The sequence below is a fragment of the Nyctibius grandis genome, chromosome 2 (genome assembly GCF_013368605.1).
Source record: "Nyctibius grandis isolate bNycGra1 chromosome 2, bNycGra1.pri, whole genome shotgun sequence".
Lineage (NCBI taxonomy): Eukaryota > Metazoa > Chordata > Aves > Nyctibiiformes > Nyctibiidae > Nyctibius > Nyctibius grandis.
The window spans coordinates 67092685-67114656 of NC_090659.1; the positions used below are offsets into that span (position 1 = coordinate 67092685).

General features: G+C 43.5%; 1 protein-coding gene across 1 annotated transcript in view; it reads right to left on the reverse strand.

The window, feature by feature from the left end:
- The window catches only part of CLDN10 (claudin 10), a 62671-nt gene extending 45339 nt beyond the window's left edge, over positions 1-17332 (reverse strand). Inside the window, exon 1 of the mRNA XM_068395279.1 lies at positions 17263-17332. Coding sequence (XP_068251380.1) covers positions 17263-17332 — 70 coding nt within the window. The remainder of the gene's footprint in view (positions 1-17262) is intronic.
- Between the last annotated feature and the right edge of the window lie 4640 nt (positions 17333-21972).

Sequence of the window (21972 nt, forward strand, 5' to 3'; positions counted from 1 at the left end):
TCTCTGTACTGCTTCTGTTAGGAATCCCATCATCAACCTGAACTGAAATGCATTAATTGCTTTAATACTTGGGTATGGATCATCTATACTCAAACCATCCCCTTCCAGGTCTCCTTGCCTGAAGGGCATGATCATCAGCTGCACTTGGCATAGGGAGGATTGGAGCAGGACAGAGGTGGCCATGGCTGTGTGAGAGCGCCGGCACCGGCACAGGGAAGCATGGGATGGGAGGACAGTGGGAGACTCATGTGAAAGCTGTGAGACTCCATGTACCTAAATGCACTCCGGCTAAAGAAGAATCTGCCCCTGAAGCCTTCTGGACTTGATTTCAGAGGCTTGGACAACTGAAGCCAGTGAAAACTGCATCCTCAATGCACACGGCCCGTTAATCTGCTTACTTATCTGACATTAGGCACCCAAAGTGTAATATTGTGGGCTGAGATAGCAGCTATTAGGAAACAAAGACTAGCTAGATAAGAAAAGCTTCCTCACAACATTTGTAACTTCCTCAACCCACTTAAAAGCAATGCTTCTTCCCTCCCACAAGCTGCTGTCTGGTCACACCGCTACAACTGATGGTCCCTTTCTCATGCCCTACTTTCCCCCTCCCAGAACTTGGGTCCTTTGCCAGACTGACAGGCATCCCAAGGAGTCAAGTGAGGACACTGGTAAAAGAAGTAGTTTTTAAAAAGTATTTTGTATTAAATTAATTACTAATATATGAGCTAAACATAGGATAACAGGAATAATTATAAAGGTATCACTGTTATTATTTTGTCTGTATTTTAGGACAAGAAAAGTTTAAAAGAGTTCAGGATGTTTGTGTATGTTAGACCTAGTAAGGTAGCTTACTTAAGGCAACATGTTTGGGATAAGGCAGTCATGTTGCCTTATACCAATTCATGTTGCCCTGTGCTATACACCCCCAGGATTTTTTGTTGTTGTTGTAGAATGTGATTTCTATAAACTTATCCTGACATTTTCTTTTAAAAATATTTGACAATACATTTTTAATAGGACTAAGTTCTGTTGGCCTGATTCAGTCTGAGTCTGATGTAACTCCATCAAAATCTGTGGAGTTTCCCTGGCGTCAAAACTGCAGTAGTTTAGGAATGACTCAGGCTTTGAATTTCTTGGATTTTGCCAGTAGGAACTGGAACCAGCAATTCAAAAATTACTTTTAATTGCATCCGGAGATCCCCATTTACTTTCAAAGATACAATCTTCATCGTCACATACTCTGCAACAGACATTTGCATTCATGTTTAGAAGCTTAATTATGCATCAATTACATGGGGGAATTTTAAATAAGATTTGCTGATCCTTTCGTTTCATGAATTTGACTAAAACATTCTGTTTATTTTGGTATCACTCTCATAGCTGGCATGACTGATTTATCTGATGACTAATTTATTTGACTCCAGCCAGAGATATACTGCCAAAATTTCAACAAAGGGCTCCTTTGGAAAGGGTTTGTATTGTCTCAGTGCATTCTAACTATTAAACACTTTATGAAAATGTCCACTGATTCCCAAAATCTGCCTGGCAATGATATAACCTAAAACAACTGAGCTTAACCAGTCCTTCCTCTTGATTAGCCTTTTTGCCAGCTGTAACTACTTCTCCACCAGCCTGGTATTAGTGAAGCATCTTTGAAGAAGGATAACGTTATTTCTGCACAAGGAAAATGAGGGACAGCTTGACTTTGTGTGCGCGCATGTGCTCACAGAGCATGTTTTATTTAAAAGCTTGATCAAAAGAATAAATGGCAGGCTTCGTTTTTGAAATAGCTGGCGTTATCTCTTGCGTGAGTGAGATCCCGGCTGTCAGCAAATGCCTATCAGAGACTTGTTTTCCGTACTCATGCCCATCACTGCACTATGGCTAAAGAAGAACGTGGATTTCATTGAGGCATCCAGACCGTGTGGAAAGAGGGAGTGATAGGGCTTTGGACATCAAGGACAGTTTGAGTCCTGGTCAGCTAAAGGTCTGTTAAATGAAGGCTGAATAATGTGGGATGAAGAGGGGATCCTCAATCCGAGGTGACATTTTAAGGGCTTTGGGCAAAAGTGTTGCTTTCTTCAGGCACAGACTGGGAGAAGGGAGAGGTGTGAAATACAGGAAAATTAGCTGCAGGAGGAAAGGAGGAAATTGCTCTTCATGTGCTTTCTGGTTTGGATTGAAAGTTGTGGGTATAAATTACATCCAACTGACCTGAGGTAGGGTAGGATTCACCTGCAAGTACCTGCTGAGTCAGGGTGGGATTCCGTCGAATCCTGCCCAGTGTGTCTATACCTTCGCTAATCATCCATCTGCTTTACTGTCAATTGGTATGTCTAGACTGCTCCTCTGACTTGGTGTAGGTGTCTCCCAGGGATAGGATGGATCCTGTCCTAGAAGGGGACAAGATCCCCTGTCCCTGTTGACTATAAGGGGATCACAGGGTGACTAGTGCCCACACAGCATTTTGCATCACAGATGTCCAAAGTAGTCTGGGATAAATCCTAAACCTATGCTTACGATCCAGTGCAGCAATATTAGCATCTCATCTGTTCACAGCTTCAGGTGCCTGATGAAGCAGGACAACATCTCCTAGGTAGGAAGAAAGAACTATGGGACCCACACCATTCAAGATTACTAATGTGTGACTCTGTTCTGTACACAAGATTGCAATCTCATGGCAAATCTCGGCTGTTACAGAGGATGTGAAGCTTATTCAAAGCATTGCCTCTCCCTGCCAGCCTCGCTTGACTCTTCCTTGAGCTGACCATTAACTGGATGGTTTTTGTTCAGATTCCAGTCTGAATGCTGTTTATATTTGACACAAGGAAGGTAACATACTGCCTGAGTGCTTCATGCATTTTGGCCTATACTGTCTCCCCACCTCCTCCATTTTGGGCTGTTTCAGATATGTTAGGAGAATATTATTTGGCAGTGAAAATAGCACAGAGAAGTGAAATGGGATGAATGTGGATGTGCTGCCTTTGCTCAGGGCTGTAGATCTCTCAGCCATATCATCTAGGCCAAAACACGGGCATCAAATGAGTTACACGGAGCTACATGTTCTGCAAGCACAGAGCAAAACGCCCACTCCAATTCAGACAAAAAGTAGGAAATGCATATAAAAAAAGCACAAAAGGATTTAATACCAACCAGCCTTTGCAGACCAGAAGTCCACTAAAAGACTTTCATAGACCAAAGGCTACTAACCAGTGGACCTTAGATACTTTATAAATTATATTTTCTGAATTAAAGTTTTCCACATAAGCAGGCTGCAAGGGCGAGTCAGAGAGAGAAGAGGCGAGGTCTTCAGGGGGCACATTTCACTTCTGGCAGCTAGAATTGACCACAGAGTATAAGGCTGAGCTGATTCAGGTAATTACAGAGTAAAACCACCACAGAGTAACAAAATTAAGCTAAGGGTTAGAGGTAGGCTGCCCGTAGATGGACAAAAAAGGACAGTTGCTTTTAGGGTAGAGTGCTAAAACTGCTAATAGTCTTTGTGGTAATCCAGGCTCACCATTTCCTGTGGTGTTGCTGCTGGACATGGGGAACTGATTATGCTCTTCTTGTTTGCAGCCACTTTTTACGTATTTGAAGTCTATTTTTGTGCCTACAGTTAGTCTACTCTTCTTTAGACTAAACAGTCTTAACTCTTCCAGTCTTTCCTCATAGGTCATGTTTCGTAAACTTGAGGGATTCTAGTTGCTCTTTTATACGTGTGCTCTTTCCAAGTGCTCTGCATCTTGCTTCGAGTGTAGTACCCAAACTGGACACAGTACTGCAGCAGAGGCTTTGCTTGGGCCAAGCAGAAGCCATCTCACATCTCACAGACAAGCTACGCTTTATAAAGACTTGCTTTTTTTTTTTTGCAACACAGTATAATCTATATGTCATGCATTGTCTGATCCCAACTGAGAGGATACTGGAGACTGGATTGATCCCTGCTGGTCCATCTACACAGACCTGAGAGCTGACCAGAAGCTTGTGGGCGTTTTTCTCTGTTGAGTTTCCAGTAAGCTATTTAGAAAGGAGAAGGTAAATATTTTGAGGCAAAGGAGGGGAAAGATTATAAAAACTTAACATTACTTGGGCAACAGTACCAGGTCAGACATAGCACTGAACTAATTTATGATCCTGTCTCTGCTAGTGGCATGAAAGAGACAGTAAGGCTGCAAAGATGTTGAGAGAAAAAGGAAAAAAAAGCAATAAATCCTTTTAGAAAATATTGCTGTTGGTAGAATTAAGTGAAAGCAGATGTAACCCAGTGAACTTCAGACCCTGAAGTAATGTTATTTCTTTCACTTACTGAGAAAAGTAACCAGTGCCAGTGAAAAAATCTCTGGCTCTATAAATCACTTTGTATGACTCATGCATAATAGAAATGAGTCTTGTTTGGAAACAGACTTTTCCTCATCATTCCTTCTTCTTTTAAAGAGCTACTCAGGAGTCTTGCACACCTAAAATACATTCCTTTGCTTCCTAGTTCCTCTCCCTTGTTCAGTGGTGCTTTCCCTTCAGTATTATGAACTATAACCATCTTGCTGCAAGGCTGTGTGAGCAAGCGGGCACAACATGGAACTCTGTTGCTGGACACAGATTTTTATCTGAAATGATCTAAGGTGGTAAAATTGTGAAGAACAGGTGGTTGAAAGCACTCAGATTCCTCAAACAAGAGCTCCCACTCATTCTTTTGATTAAAATGCTAGAAGTTTGTGGAAATGATCTAATTTTTCCCAGTTTAGCGGTTAGCCATCGCTGAGATTGCGGAGAACTTGGGCCCGGTCCATCTTGTACTGAAAGCGGTGGCCGAATTGTCACCACCAGGTTAAGGCAGAGCCTTGCACCTCACAAGCTCACTTTCTGCTTTCCTAATGACCTGCTTCTGTCAAGCTGTCTGATGTATTTTGTGTGGCTGTGGCCTATGTGTTTTGTCAAGAGCTCTCTCCCTGCCCCATGCCCCAGCTGTCGTACACCAGACTCGCTTTCCTCGTCTGCAAGTGTGTTGTCTCCTTGCAAACTGTTCCCAGAAAGAGGAGTGCAAGAGAAAGCCATTCTTATCTCCCTGACTCTCCTTTCACTGGGGCATATCTGAGTCTTGCACACTTAGCTCTTGCTGATCGAGTGCACATCCTATCAGCTGGCCCAGACAACCAGTCGTGCCTTACTCTGCCCTGGGCTTGCCCTTAGGTCTCTGCAATAATTGGAGCAATCACCACACTGCAGCACAACTAGCGAGTGACCTTAGGTAGCGCTCAAACATTTGCATATTATTTTGCAAACATAAAAATAATAATAAAAATCTGTGGGATGTGGGGTGGTGTGGAGTATCTCTTATCAACAGGCTCCACAAAAGCTCCTTCTTTTGTTTATAAGGAACTGCAGACCAGAGATGCCTGGATTTGCAGACAGGAAGGGTGAGGGGGGAAAACACCCCCACTTGTTTTCTCCTTTGAGTAACAACATTTCTCTTAACCTTAACCAAAGAAGGTAGTGAAGCCATTTGGCAAACAGACTTGTGTTAAGTACCTTGCCTGGAAATGTTTATGATTGTTCCTGTTAACATACACAGCACTCTGCTCCGTGCGTGCTGAGGGGAGGGAGGGGAAGGACTGACCACCCCACACCATCATCCCCCTCGCAGCCCACCTCACCCCTGTGCCGCGTGTCCAGACAGGAGTTTGTCTGCAGATGGTAACTGCTGCCTGCAGGGAGGAATGCTGGCTTTGGCTGCCTGTCTCTCCTCTTGCCTCTCTCCCTAGCTGTGCCAAACACAGCCCCTCGAGAGGGACCACCACCACCAGCCAGGGCAGGGGAGCTTTACCACTCGGAAGTTAGCTGAGCCATGGGTTGGGGCTGTCTCCACCCCCAGTGAAGCCCAGGCCAAAGTGTGGCTATGGCGGTGCAAGATGTCCTAGCCACAGAGACCCAGATGGCCATTGACCCTCTGACAGTGAGCCCTGTACCACAGTCTGGAAAGTGGCCGAGATGCACAGAGCTGGAGAAGCACAACCCCTTCGCTCCCTGCTACACCCCTGCACTGAACCTCACCCTCTCCAGCCATGCTGCATCTCATTTGCTTTAGTGGAAGGTGGCTCTACCATATGTGGCCTCCTGCTCCCTCAGGGACACACATTTCCAGCTGTAGATTATTTCTTTGCCTTTGACTACCCTACCTTCTACCTCAGCTGAGCTCCCTGCACCTCCTAGAAGGATGTACACATTCAAACACCTACACAGAGAGAGCGGTAACGTGATGGTCTCTCTGCAGCCTGTGCTGTCGGACTCCAGTGTTGGCCGGAAACACAAGAGGAGCCCTGTGGTGGTCTCAGCTGGAGACGCCCTTGGGAGAAAAGGGCTGAGGGAGAAAAGCAAAGAAGATGAAGGTCGTGGGGTTGGCAAGAGATGTGCAGGAGGGCCATGCTGTGGGGAAGTGCTGGTGTTTGCAGTGCCATGGGCAGTGACCTCCCTAGTAGAGCTCAGTGAGCAGTGCCAGCCCGCAGTGCTTGCTCAGCCTCTGGGACTGTGGGGCGAGAAGCCCTGGCTGCTGTCAGCTGGCTGGGATGGCAGCGAGTCTTTCTGACTCAGCAGGAATAGACCCAAAACCCTGCCAGGGAGGAAAACAAATTTTCTGCCTTCTACTCATATCCTGTCCCTGTCTGTGATGGGTGCCCTGGTTTTAAAAGTCGAGGTCCAGGGCTTTGACTGGGTGACTTCTCAGCTGGTGGGGCTTTTTGGTCAGGTCACATCACTTTGGGATTTCAAAAAATCCCACCTCATCGGTGCAGCTGATGTGGAGATTTTGTAGCCTAGCAAGATGAGACCCAGCTCATCAGGAAAGCTGAAGGAGCTCTGGCTTTTGCACTGAAAAGACGTCTCTTCAGGGAGCTTTGATCTGAATGGGAATGCACTCATGAGGGTTAAAAACCCTCCACCAAGCCAGGGAAATAGGTCTGCTGGAAGGGAACCTGAGCCTTGCTGCACACAGAGGCACAAGAATTACTGACACTTTAAAATGCTGAATTTCTGTGAAGATTAAATGCAAAGCACTGTACTTCTAGAGAAAACATTAAATAATCACAATATTGGAGGGTTTGTAACAGCCTCTGAGCAAAGCGAAACTACTTGAAGCATGAAGATGTCGAAAGGTGGTGTAAATTCAACTAAAATTGTCTATTGCATTGGTTTTGCTGGAATATAATGGTATCACCTGTTTTGTAAGGTGGAACATTTCCATTAAAAATATGCTATGGAAAAGCCAGATGCTATTAATGATTATTTAGTTAATTAAATTACCTCTTTCCCCACTTTGTGAGATAACTCCTTCTGTTATTAACAAAAGGTGGCTGACTCAGGGCCCAGCATATGGTGTGATGCTTGCTTGGAATGGGATGCCAGCCTGGGGCAGCAGCTTGGGCTTGTGGTGGGCTTGCAGTGAAGAAGCTGTTTATACCTCCCGAGAGTCCTTTTCTCCTGGTCGCCCAATTAAACTTTGTACTGAGATACGGTTAGTGAGTCACTTTCACTGTTTCTTAGTGGCTGGGGTTTGGTTTCTGCTTTTGCTGCTTACAGGATGAAATATCAATAGAAAGGCTTTTATGTGACATTCTGTGTTATTGTTTAGAAATTCATTTGTGAAGAAGGAAAAGGCAGTCTCCAAATAACAGATTTTGGCGGATTTCCATCTGCAGTGGAAATTTAGAAGTTCTGAGCTCTCATTTCCTTTGCAAATATGAATCAGTGTGCATTACCTTGAATGCATTTACTGTGTAAGAGAGTATAAGCTCGGGACACATCTTTGTGTCTGACTGGTGTCTGCAGAAGAGTAGCCTCACATCTTAGCTGGATACAAAAATAATAGCAAGTATAAAAATTGGTAGAATGGACCTGGTAGAAAACCAGTATATATTATTATGAAAGCAAATTCATGAGAATCTTCAACTATTCAGTTTTGCTTCTCATTTTGACTGTCAGGTTATGTAATTGTATTTTTTTCAAACACCAGTAGAGTCTGTGCAATTAACCTTTGGGAAAATGGAGGGCTAGAAGAGAAATTTTGGAGTCTAATCTAAAATAATCTTATAAAATAAGGTTAATGACATATGCAGTTGATGGTGTACAGTATTAAAATCTACCGCATGGAAGTCTCGATTTTTGAAAACTGTTCAATAGTACAACGTAAATCTTAGCTCACGATGTGGAATTTAAAAATTCTATCTTTAAGCAGGTTAATCCTGAGGATGTGTTTTGCTACAGCTTGGTTAACTACCTCCAGACTAACATACTTTTTCTTTAGAAAAGTTAATACAGTAAAAAAGAAACATAACTGTAAAATGATCACATCAGTAGGCTGTTGGGTACGGTCTTTAGAAGTCTTCAATGCGTCTGCTTTTTAGCTGTTTCAGATCCTTTTTTAGACATTTAAAGGGCAAATGTCTGGGTGACCAGTACAAGGTATTTAAGGTGAAAGATGAAGAAAATGTTCTCGGGAGACTTTGCACATGCCTGAATTTCAATATGTGCTTTGCTGAATTAAGACCATAAATGTTTAAGTTGTAGATTTTTAAATATTTGGACAGGCAGCAGTGTCTCCCAGCATCCCATAAAAAGTCACTGTGAGGGCAGAACAAGAATCTGGCTTTCCAGCTTTCTCTCCAGGCCAGCGCATTTGCTCATCCCCTGCCAGTCCTGCACCTGGCATGAAGTAGGTATCAGGACATCTTGTTCTATGGGTCCATTCTATTTAGCCACCATCCTTGTTCTTGAGTGACCTCAGCTAGCTAAATGACAGTTCGTAGGGTCTACGCTAACAGGTTCTGGTAGATGTCTGCTCAGTGTTGTTGGTTATCTGTGCCACCTCATCAAGTGACTTTTTTTAACATCTCTTGTTCTGTTTCCTTTGACCCTGGTTTCATACCTTTCCGTTCATTTGTCTCCAACAGAAAGCATCCCTTGGAACAGAAAGACTTTGCTGGTTTATTATTAACAGTGAAACTAATGAAGGTTTGAATGCTTGGCTTTGTTACTTGAATTTTGTTTTGAATATATGTGTGTTTTAAAAAAAAGAAAAGTAATAAAATCCAGGAAGATTTTAATGACCCAAAACCATTATTAAATCCTGAATATCATCAAAAGGGAGGTGCTGCTTCTTCACTTCAAGGTACCCCACTGCCAGGCCTGTCCATCTCATACGTTCACCTTGGGACTCTTCTCAGCTGCCCAACTTCCAGTCCTCTGCCTCACCTCCTGCACCCCTGGCTGCTCACCCCCATGCTAAAATCATTTGGTCAGCAGGTCCATGAGCTGCTGCATGGCTGTACTGGGCAAACGAGGCCACGGACTGAGAGGCATGGAGTGGGAAATGAAAGTGCCCTTGCACATAACAAAGGCCTCCTTTAAGGCACAGCCATCTGAGCCGATGTGCTCTCTCCTGTGTTAGGAAATGCATCTGTGGAGAGAAAAGCCATGCAAGAGCCCTGGGCTTCAATGTCCAGTCTGTAGAGGGAAGATTAAGTGGATTGCAGGCATCTGCTGGGCACAGTCAATGGTCCCTCACAGTACTGGCACCAGGACTGAGTCAAGGAATAAGTGCCCTGAAAAAGTGGGAATCTGAAGCCCTCAGTAACACGCCTGGTAACACCTCTGCTCCAAGCATTTGATTTCATTTGAATCAGTGAAACACACAAGAAGGTACATCGATCAGCCTCTAAACCACGAGAGAGTCTGGTGGCACCTTCTCCAGGGAAGGCTTTTTAAGGATAACCAGACACTGTAGGACTTGATGTCTGTGGGATATGGAGAAGAATCCCATGTGCACAGCTCTATTATAATGGCTGCGCTCATCTGGCATCTTGCTTGACATTGGGAAACTATGTGTAAGTACCATGAGATATAGAATAACACCTGCATTGAGGGATTTAATACCCCTATTGTCAGTGTAGTGATTTGTTTTTTCCACCAAATTGTCACTTAACTCACACTTGCCCAGTCAACTCCATATGATATCCACAGCAGAGATTTTTATGTACATATATTTTTTTCTCTGTAATTTCTCATCTCATGACCATTGCCCACACTCATTCCTCCATACCCTTTCCCAAGCTATCTGCTGCTCAGTCTCTCTTCTCCCCCTTGAAGCACTCCCTGAAAATGTCATATGTGCCGGAAGGTTAAAGATTTAAAATCTTAAATCTCAGCAGTGTGAATTCCAAAATCATCAACTTTAATGATTTGTACTTCAGTCTCCTTCTCTCACCCATTCACCTACCATGGCTGTTTTTGCCAGGTCTCCTTTCCCCTCCTGCTGCAGGGACTTGTAAAAATGAAATGGATTGTATCTCTGTAACTTTGAATGAAGCTCTGGTTGTAGCGTGACTGCTAAAAAGATTAGAAGAGGTACATTGGCCTTAGGCTCCTTAGCACACACTACAGGGAAGCTCCCCTCACCCACCTCAGTGCTCACAAGGCAGACCAGGGTACAAAACCTGTTTGAACAGAGGTATTTTAAGACATTGGCTGCATACCAATTACTGCCGAGTCCTATTCATTTTGCAGTACACTCTCTGCTGCTATGTAGGAGTAATCAAAGAAAGCTAAAAGCAAAGCAGAGATAACAATCTATCCTGGCGTGAGTATGAGAAGATGAAAGAGCTTTGTTATTAATGCCCCAATAACAAGCTTCGCATTCTCATCCTTGCACCAGCTGCATGGGAATCATGCTAGCAAATAGCAGCATTTTGCACCTTCCAGATTTCCCTACTAATTTTCTTCAAATGAAAACCACCTCTGGCGGACTGTCCACCAGACAAAAATCTGTAAGGATGACTCAAGAGAAGCACAAGCAACATTACTCTTGTCCAGGTCTGGACAAAAGTGAAAAAGATCTCAGCACTGTAACCTCTGCCCTTGTACAGAGGTGGGAAGAGAGAAGGCTTCTAGCACAAAAAGAGGATTGCAGAAATGCTGTCAAATTGCCAGGTGTAAACAAGAGCTAAAAAGGAGGGCTTATGTTTTCCTGGAATCCTGCAGATTTTAAAGCAGCATCAGAGTCTGTCCTTTGTAACCTGCCATCAGCTTCCACTCCGAAACTGGCAGCTCTCTGTGAAAGCCTCCACCCTCAGTGTTTCCCAGCTGGCCCCATGTAGTCTAGTCCTGCAGTTCTTGGACTCCCTTTGTGTATCCTTCTGGCTGCAGATGCCCCCGTAGGCACACCTCTTTCCAGTCTGCCCCATAGCTCTGGACTATTCTGGTTCAAGTAATTGGCCAGAGCCAGACAGTCTTCATAGGAAATAGCAGTAAATAGTGATTCATTGTGGTTGAGAGTCAAGAATTTTCAGAATGTATAGATTAAAATCTTGGAAACAAAAAGCTTGAAGAGAAAACAAGATTTGGCAGCAGGATTCCTTGTGAAACACTTAAAAATCTCTAACCTATGTTTCAGCTCTGAAATCCAAAAATCCATCTTTCACAGAGTTGTCCTGCCTATTGAGGGGTTCCTGGGCTCTGGATGCTTCATCTGGAACTTACCACCCCCACAGAAGCCCTGGGTTTTTCTCTGGATCTACTGCAAAGCTCCTGCTGGAGCTCCCTGGGAGAAAATCTCTCGGATACTTGGGAGTTAGCCCCCTCCTTCACTTCATATCTGTTTTTCACTCTTAGGGGTGCATGGAGGGGAGAGTGTGGGCAATAATATACAACACAACAGATTCCAAAAACATTTGCTGTATATTGTCATGATGTCTCGTGACCTCTCGTGCATTACCAGCTTCCTCTAGGGACCAAACATGTGTTTCAGGCTATCTTGTTTGAACAGAGATCAGACCTAGTCATCTAATGTCAGAACGGAGGCCATGAGCTTGGAAAGAGGCTTGCTACAATGGAGAGGCAAACTGTGAGGGGGGAGAACCTTTTGTTACCAAGGTTTAACACCTTATTTCTCTGCATACACAAAAGTCCCGGTGCTGGAATCAGCATTTCAATCAGTCCCAACAGTGACCCTTCTGCCTGCTGAGAAATGGAGAGTACTTTGGAATTAAGCCATAAAACTCTGAGAGGAATTCTGGTCATGTCTCACAGCCACCATTCCCAAATTTGCTCCTAGTACATATTTCTTTTTATATTGATGCAACTTTGCCAATGCTGTTTTGACTTTGTTTTTCTAAATCGGCAAGTGGATATTGTACTCATTGGAAAGCAGGGAAGTTCTTCGACACCGTTGTCCTCTAACCTCAGTATCAGACCCCTGTGACTCTGTCCCTTTCACTACCTGGAGTATCCCTCAGCAGAGTTCTCCATGGCTGGCCGTCAGTCTGAAGGAAACCTCCCCGATGGATTTCTCCCTTCCTGCTGATGGCCGCAGCCATTCGCGCTGAGCGTGTGGCCCTCTCCCCTTTCGACCTCACAGAAGGCCACTCTGCTGCTGCTCTGCCATGGCTCTGCATGCAGTTAAACCGCTCCTCTCCTGGGGCCACTCACCCCGGGGAAGCCGGGGCCGAGGTACGCCGCCTTTACAGGACGAGAAGGGGCTTATTGCCCCTACCCGGGCGGGGCGGCACCCGCCCCCGGGCACGACCGGCGCGGCCCCGCGGCTGCGCCTGCAGCACCATGGAGAGAGGAGCGCGCTCGCTCCCGCGGGCGGCAGGCAGGGAGCGGGCAGGGAGCGAGCAGGGAGCGGGGACAGAGCAACGCGCAGGGAGCGAGAAGGGAGCGGGGAGAGGGCAGTGGGCGAGGAGCGGGCGGGGAGCGGGGACAGAGCAACGCCCAGGGAGCGGGCAGAGGGCAGGGAGCGGGCAGGGAGCGGGCAGAGGGCAGGGAGCAGGCAGTGGGCAGGGAGTGGGCAGGGAGAGGGCAGCAGGCAGCGGGCAGGGACCGGGCAGCGGGCAGCCAGCAGGCAGTGGAAGAAGAGCGGGCAGGGAGCAGGCAGCGGGCAATGGGCAGGGCACAGGCAGGGCATGGGGATCTGGCAGGCAGCGGAGAGCAGGAGCGCAATCCCTGGCCCCAGCCCTCGCTCAGCCTGCCCCCCGTGTAACCCCACTAGGGATGTGTACAGGGCAGTGGCATTGGACTCTGGGGGATTTAGCACTGAGTTCCCTTCTCACAGGCTCAGGAGAAGCCTGGCCTTGGCTGCCACGCAGATATCTGGCTGGCTCATTGTGAACTGGCAGCAATCAAATGGATAGTGTGTTTTCCCTAGCAGTAAGTTTCTGTCTAGTGAGGCAAACTCTCATGACAGTCCTTTCCTGCTCTACGTTGAGCCCTCTGGGAAAGTTGCTAGTGTCACCCCAAAGCATGGCTGGAGTTGCTTTCCACACCCCAATGAACTCAAACGTTGTTTGACTATGCCAGGCTGTTCTGAGTACAGGTGCTGCAATAGTAGTTGCCTTGTTTCAGCTTCCTTCCACCCCTTAGCTGCATTACAGTAGCAGCTTCGTGAAACAGCAGCTCTGGATCTGTCTGCCAATGTGACCTAGAACACCTGGGCATTGCCCTTTCTATATTGGCTACCATCAGGATAGCATTACTTGCCCACCCGGCTCCACCAAAACAGGTACTAGCAAGACTAAGAGACACGAGCAGAAGATCAGAGGCTCAAACAAGCAAAGGTTCAAGGAAGGACATTTCTCCTATTTTCTGGTACACCTCCCTGAATACATTGCTTGGAAAACCAGAGAGTGCAGAGGAGTCATGAAACAGCGCCGTAGGCTAGGCATGCCAAATGCTGACCTAATTGAAGAAGCCTAGTAGCTGCCCTGACAGACTGGGGAAGTGTCATAGGAAAGGGATGTTGGCACAATCCATCTTGCTAGTTATACTTCTGTATTTTATGTGAACAAAACAGCTCTCTGGAGCATCAACAAAAGCAAAATACTTCAATAAAGTGTCTAAGCAGTGCTAGACAACTAAAAGCTAGTTCTTGTCAAATCTGGATTATTCTGGGAATGTAAGAATTCAGGATGATAAACATGAGAGGAATGGGAAGAGAGGTAGCTACTGCCTGTGGAGCACTGAGGAGTTAGCAGGAGACAGGGTGGGTGGAAACTCTGCCGTAAAAAGTCAGTATCCTTCTGGAGTCCGTGACAGCTCTGACTCCAGTGGAGTCAGGAGCTTTAGTTCCCAGGCTCATCTTTTGAAGGGTCTTTGTGGGTCTTTCTTACTGATAAGGACTGAGAGGTTAATCAGAGGTTAGTGGTTTTGTTAAACAATATTGTGTCTCTGTTAGTTTTAATTTCTGACATTTATTGACTCTGTGAGTTTATGCCCATGTGTAATGGTCCGTTGCTTTTGATCATATAATTTCCATGAGTATATCTGGTGCACTGATAATCATAACAAAGTTAAAAGAAGAGACAATGTTCCCAGATAATATTTAGCTTGAAGCTTGCTGTATTTGTGTCAGATCTGATGAATGACTTTGTTGCATACTTCTCCCAAAACAGCTGATTTAATAAAAGATACTGCTTCTTCCACAAACATTGCCTTAAATGACTGTAGCTACAACACTATTACTATTACTAGTGCTACAGTAAAGATGTTGTACTCCTCCAGGACCTTTCATCTGAATGCTTCAGTCGCTGCAGTGGAGTACACTGTGGCTGTACCTGTGAACGTACATGTATGTTTGGCAACAGCCCAGCTAATTTGGATACTGTTAGCAGCGTGACCGTGCTAACCCAGACTTCCAGAAACATGAACCCCCCAAGATCTGTAGGTGGGCTGGGTTGCAGAAGCTGAGCTCTCACTGCCTTGGCTATGCTCCTATCAGCACAACTAGTCCTTTAGCTGAAAGTCAGGTCCGGTAAATACTTACATACTGCCTGTGACTGCAGGGTAATCCTGCTCAAAGAAAGACCTCTGGAGTCTGTTTTTTGTTTACTGTGATTTAAATAAGAGGAAAATCTTAAAACTTCACAGAGCTTATGTAGAAGCCTCTCCTGCAAAATCCTCCCAAAAGGGCAATCAAAACTTTAATGATCAAATGAATCTGCTTTGGAGTAGAAGTGACTTATGTTATTTACTGCTAACACTTTCTGTGGGGTAACCTGAAGATGGATAGATAGGAATGAAGTGAGGAGCTTGTGTAACAGAGTTTCTTTGGCTGAAGGACAAATTGCAAATATATTCCATAAAATCATAAACGTGCAGAAGAAAGTTATATTGCCAGCTCACCCCGCTGTCGGTATGCCAATAACGATGATACATTGAAGCTCTGAGGACAGAGACAGGAGTTCATTACTACTTTAATCCAAGTGTTTTATTGTTTTACAATGTAGGGCGGAGTGAGAGTGCAAAGCTCTTTCCCTGTTGAACTCTTGTTTTCCTTGGATTACCAGGAGTTTATGTTTAGCAGGCTTTCCAAACAAAATACCTCACTCTTTCCCAGTAGTGTTTATGCTACGTGTAACATTACCCTTTGCTGGTGCATGCACTGGCAGGTTAAAATTAGACTTCCTAAATGTCAGTACAGCAGCTTGCTACTCTCTTATTTTAACAAGAGCGTGTGACTTTCATTTGTTGTTAATTTCTTGTCTGTGTTACTCTAAAGAACAAATAAGCAAAATCTTACTCAGATGTTTAAGTATATATTTAAAGGATGCACACATAATGATGCATATTTTGTTTATTCAAGTTTCAATCTGCCAGTGATCAAAATAATAATAACAATACAAAGTGGCAAATGGATTACAGCTGATTATTCTGAAAGCAGCTTTTGTACTACTAATAATAGCAATAATGGTAGTTTCTAGTTACTGAAGTACTTTACATTGCTTTAAACAAATTTGATCATATGCGCCTGAGAAGTTGTTGTTGGATTTTTTCTTTAAATCTCAGCAGAAATAATGCATAAACAGTCATTTGCAAAGATATAATATTCACTTTTAAAGCATATGTGTGAGTTTTGATGCATTTAAGTCCATTTTTGATGAACAGCATTCTTTAAAAGAAGTAAAACTATTCTTATCCACTCACATCCCTCACGTGCGATTTGTGATGGTCTGGAGCAGGGCATGACAAAATGTGTACAAAAATGATGCTGAGTTATATCTCAAAGTCCTCTGTATGTATAAGAGTCAATCTGTATGTCCCAGCACGCAGTCTGATGTGGCAGGGGCATGACAGGCAAGAAAAGGTATGGATCTGTAACATCCCTGTGTTTCCATGTTTCCACGTGTGTGCAAGGTGTGTGTGTCTGTGTCTATGACCCTGTTTATGTAGTATGGTAACAACCGTGCAACAGTACATTTTATATCTTGTTCAGCCACTGGCTGTTAATATCTTAGAATTGTGCTTCTTTCTGGCCTCATGAAAGCTTTGGATGACTGGTTCTGTCTAGCATGGATTTCTTTTCTGGTTCCCTAAAATACCAAAGCCTAAATCCATTTTTTCCTGCTCTAGCCTGACTCCATCTTGCTCGTGTGCTGCCCACATCCAGGAGAGAGCAGTCCCTCTGCCCTTGCCCTCATGAGTACTTACACACAGTTTCACTGAAAACACTATCTTGCCTGCTGCCTCGAGGCTTAACAGCAAATAGAAAACAAACCTCTTCATTTACTGCTTTACACATGGAGCAAAACAGAAAACACATTGTGTAGTAAACTTTTAGTTAATTCCTGTCTCTGAGAAAACCTATTCCCAATATAAGGCAAGAAGACCCTGTTTGTTTTTATGCTCTGATAGATGGCTTCCAAATCCAACACTTTCCATTAAAAGGGACATTGTGAAACAGCACACCTTTGGTCTTCAAGTTAAAATATTAGCCTGTGATACAGCAAGTATATACATGCGCACTTAATTCCCAGGATATGAATATTTGCACAGTATTTGTGGATGAGGTTCTTTGCTATCTAATTTCCTTAGATACTAAAAAGAGTACCGACAGCTGTCACAGACCTTGCTATCTTTCCTCCTCTCCCCATCCAGCATGCAGGACGCTTATTTTTGCATGGAAATTAGAGCTGGAAGACAGTTTAGTCCATCTCTCTGCTAACAGTAGTTTGTTACTGACAGTGTATTTACTGGAACTTTGTCTGCTATACTTATCGCACATTACCAACCACAGAGTAGAGCTTACTGTCTTTCGTGGAATACATATCATGCCTACAAAGTTGTTTCTGATATTCTGCCTAAAATATCCTTTACTTATATTCATCACAATGCTTTCATCATAATCTCTTGCACAAGCCAAAATAATCTTTTTCTCCTCAGGCTCACATCTTGCAATACGCATAGCTCTCCATATCTTCCAGTTAAATTACACTTACTTACCTTCTACTTTGAAGATAGTAAGGTGAGGTCTGCAGTGAAAAGCGCCCAGCGCGTTGCCGGCACAGTTCATCCAAAGACCCTGGAAAACCCAGGTTGCAGTGATAACAGATGATGCTCGACTAGTGACTTTCCACTCATTCGATGCAGTAGCAGCAATAGCAGCTCCCAGCCCACAGAAACAAAATATGAAAGCTATAATCTGTATTCCTAGCATGTTTCTCTGTAACCCAGGGACTTAGTAATGCCACTGCGTGGAGAGAAAAGTACTTTAGTCATGTGAGTAAGCAAAAAGGCATAACATAAGCAAATTATGCTTGAACAAGTTCAGTAACGCTTGCTACAGAAAGTTAATGTGGCTGAAAGAAATTGTCATGCTTGAGTGATTTAAGAAAGGCCCCAGGCATTACAAATGTTTAGAAAGAAAGTCAAGGTACAACTTTATAGGAGCTTATTACTAGTACTTACTCACTAATTTCTAATTGTAAAAATTAATTAAAATGTTTTCATATTTTTTTCAATTAAGGTATTCCAGTTAATGCTTAATTTTTAGTTAATTGGAAACTTACAACCATTGCATCTAGCAAAATAAGTTCAGAGTCCAAACTGTACAGCGCTATTTAACAGATTACCATAACATTTTAGAAGGATCACACAACACTTGAAAAATAAATTTTTAAAAGGCTGTGAAATTAATTCAGCCATAGCTAGCCACCATACAAGCAGCTCTAAAACAGTAGCATCTTGCAGGCAGTATCTGTGGATGTATTTGTAGAATAGCAAATTTAGAGCAGCAACAGAAACAGCAAGTGGTCCCTGAGCAGGGACGCAGCTGCAGCAACCAGCAGAATGAACCTTGTGTATCCCGCATTGAGACTTCTTCTTTGGTCAGTGTAGGAAGTGTACCGCTTCTTATGGTATGTCTGCTCTGCATGATGAACATAGCGCAGAAACACCTGTCCCACCACTGACTGAGCTCCTGCAACCTCATGCCATGAAGCATCCTCAAAGAATACCACTATTTAATAAAAGATCATCTTTAAAGTAGTAAGCACTGACAGCACCGCACTGAAACAGCTATTCTACTTCCAGTTCCTGAATACACTATCATTACTGGTGTGGAACCTACACACGGTTTTGCAGACGTGTGTGGCCTTCACTGTTTTAAGATGCCAGCTTCCAGCTTTATTCATACCTCTCCTCATTCTCTGGTCCTTTTGGCCTCCTCTCTGAAGAAGGAGGATGCGTCTCTTCTCTTCGGTGTTACTGTATGCCATTTGGTGACATGAGGTCACCCTGGATATTGAGCATACACCACCACTTTTGACATTGAGAGTAGTCTACTTTTTTCCCTTTGGATGCTTCTAGTGTTTCTTCTCCCTGTTACAGCTGTGATAAACACCACACTGAACTTCAGCATCAGAGTTTTTCTGCAGACTTTTCAGAGCTCAAGGAGGGATGATAAAACATCATTGGCATTCCATATAAAGAGCAAGAGGAGTTTTACTGAGACCTTCCTGTTGAACCATCACCTGATACTTCCACTTCAACCAGCCTTTGGCTCAATGCTGAGAAGTAGGACCCAAAAGTATGATTATACAGACCAGAGAATTACACTATAAGAAGGAATTTCTTTTCAGAGTAGTTAGTAGGCTCACATCCCACACTTCAAGGGCAACTAGAAAGCTTTTTATTAACACAGACAGCTTGAGAGACATGGAAAGTGGTTTTGCTACAGAGCAACGCTATAATATAGCAGGTTATTTTAATGATGAGGACAATATTACACAGACAGGAAGCAATTTTTCCTTGCTGTCAAATAATGCAGTATACTTTTCTTATGTCGAGGGTTAGCCTTCATGTAATCCTTCATATATCTTTTCACTAAATTTGAAAGGGTATAGAGGAGAATACAGAAATGGGTCCATCTTTGAAACAGATTCCTGAGAAAGAATATTATTTTTTTGTTCTACCTCTGCCATACAAAATGGCGGGGGGTTGGGGTTTTTTTTTGCTTTGTTTGTCAAAGGCTGTGTTAGTTCACAGAGGAGACTGAGAAGAGATGTCAGTAGGTACCTTTTTTTTGTTTTGAACCAGCCCAGTGACAGTGATGTTGGCTGAGTGCTCAGAGAAGCTCAAAGACATGTGATGCTAAATTCAGGCCTTGTTCTGGACTTTCCCTGAGTGTCATCCTCACTGATCCAGAAAAAAATGGAGAAGATGCTCATTTGGGCTGGAAAAGCAAAGGTGACTGGATGCAAACACTGTCCCATCCCTCCCTGCTCTGCTTTTTGCTATGCATAGCAGTGTGCCTTATCAATATAGCCTGTGAGGAGCTACCCAGGCTCAGCAGGACAGGGCTTCCAGGTTGCTTCTTAGTGACCTGAGCCAAAGGCAGCAGTGCCTTCTCAGTAAGACCTTGTCGTTTTAAACCAGTATCACGCTAGCAAGGGGCTTCACATTTCTGTTTCTGGATAAACTGCAATACAAACTCCTAAGTCATTTCCCCGTCTCACTCTTAGATGATCATATATAAAGGTCCCATCCAGTACACATTCACTCATGAGTGTCATGCTGGTGGGACACTGGAAGCTACTTACTTTAGTGGAAAGTGCCTGTAGGCACCACTTGAACTGCAGACTACACTTTTAGGGCTTAAGGAGGACTTAGTGGTTTCTTGGCCTTTATCCTGATTCTCCTCTAGTGCATGACTTTGTGGAATTCATGGTTACAAGCACTTCACCCTGCATTGTTTCTAGGCAGTTAGTGTGTGAGTGATGAATAAATTAAACAGATACTTAAGTGATAAGAAAGAAGTAAGCAGTCCTGTTTACAACCCTCATTTCTTCTATAAACTGTCAGGAAGTAAGTTAATCAGTCATTTAAGAAGTTCAAGGCAAAGTTGAAAGTTAACCTGTTAATGGCATTTTCCATTATATCAAAGCTTCTTTTCTCTGTTACTGAACAGACAAAAGTTGAAAAACAGCTGGGAGCCTAACGAGTGTTTAAATACAAAGTTGGAAAAGGGAAAACGTTGCTACAGGCCTTTGTTGAACCATTTTCCCAAAACTCCGCAAATACACTAGCTGATCATGTGACATATCGCTGGCTCTGTTTAATTGAACACTGTGTCAGTCATGTGTAATGTATCTATTACTACTGATACTCTTTTTTTTAAATCAGTTCAATGCCAGTTTTTAAACACAGCTAACACCTTTGCAGCAGGGCAAGACTGTGTATACAGGTAAGCTGTAGCCTCCAGTTTGCAATTTCTACTTCAGCCTATGTTAATTGTTGTAACCTACTAGCTGGAGGCGTTCCCAAGGCTGGTATGTTGGCTGATACAGATCTGACTGCTGACAATATGTTTCCCTCATGAAGACATACACACTTAGCTAAACTGAATGAGTTGTGGGGAAAATTATGGTAAAATTGAAAAAAGAACTAAGTGCAAATCAATCCTGATGTTATCTGGATAAGAAAAAGGAGAGCTCTACAAAGGAGATACCTAATGGAACATGGAGACAATGTGCCAGATAGATAAATAACTAGTAATGCCAAAGATATCCCTCTGCAGAGTGGGTGAACAATGCAAATTAATCCTGAGCACTGTGAAGGAAGTTATGAGAGGCCTAAACAACCATGGAGAAGTTGGAGAAGGAGTAAAAGTAGAAATTACAGAGACTGAATTAGTGACTCAAGACTTCTGGAGAAGTTGAAGAAGTAAAAGCATTGTGTAAAGTGGTGAAGAAATCAAAAAGCCTGGAGACATCACTACTCAACGCAGGCGAGGGCTATGCTCTATGGCAAAGTGCCTGGGCCAATGACACAAACACAAAAAAGGTTCCTGAGAACTGGCAGTGAAGTATGAGATGGTGTTGAAAGTAGGAAGGGTGTATTCCAGTTGAGTGCCAAATCCTGCTGTCTCTTCCAGATGCATGCACCCTAGAAACTCTGGGTAAACAGGGTAGCAGGCAAAGGCTGAAGAGGCACCACCTAGAGAGGAATTTCAAGGAGCAATGAAATCACTGGAAATGGGAAAGTTGAGGGAAAAGACAATTTCACAGTTTGCTATAGCAAAAGGACAACATCAGGTTATAGTGGTATGAAGCAATTGTGGTTTGAGATGTTTGCTGCTCACCTTGTTACTCACAAAGTGCTGGGTGACATACACAGTTAGAGAATGTAATCTCAGAGATTTATGCTCATTCCAAGTTTGTTGCTTTTATTGAGCACTGCAGTCACAATACAATAATATGATTATAATATTAGTGTTACATACTATAGTATAATCCTATTATTAATAGCACAGTTGTTATATTGCTGTAGAGCAGAAAGAGGAATTTCATGTACTCATCACTGGGAGAATTGCTCTGAGAATATATGGATACAGCAGGTAACCCAGTTCAGGATTTACACTAACTTCATACAAGCCATTTATATGTGTGTTTAAGTATATATATGAATATGTATATTCATATACGTATGTATTTAATATCTATATAGATACAAGCTATGCTTTATCACATTTCTAAGCATTTTATTTTGTTTTTTTAATGGGCAAATTACTTACTCATGTACATTATTTACATGAGCACTTTTTGAATATTTGCTTAAGAATGGGTGGGATTTTGAACAACTGGTTCAAATCAGAGTTTGGTGGGAGAATAAAAATACACAGGATTAACCTTGTTTTTTTCATCATGTTCTTTA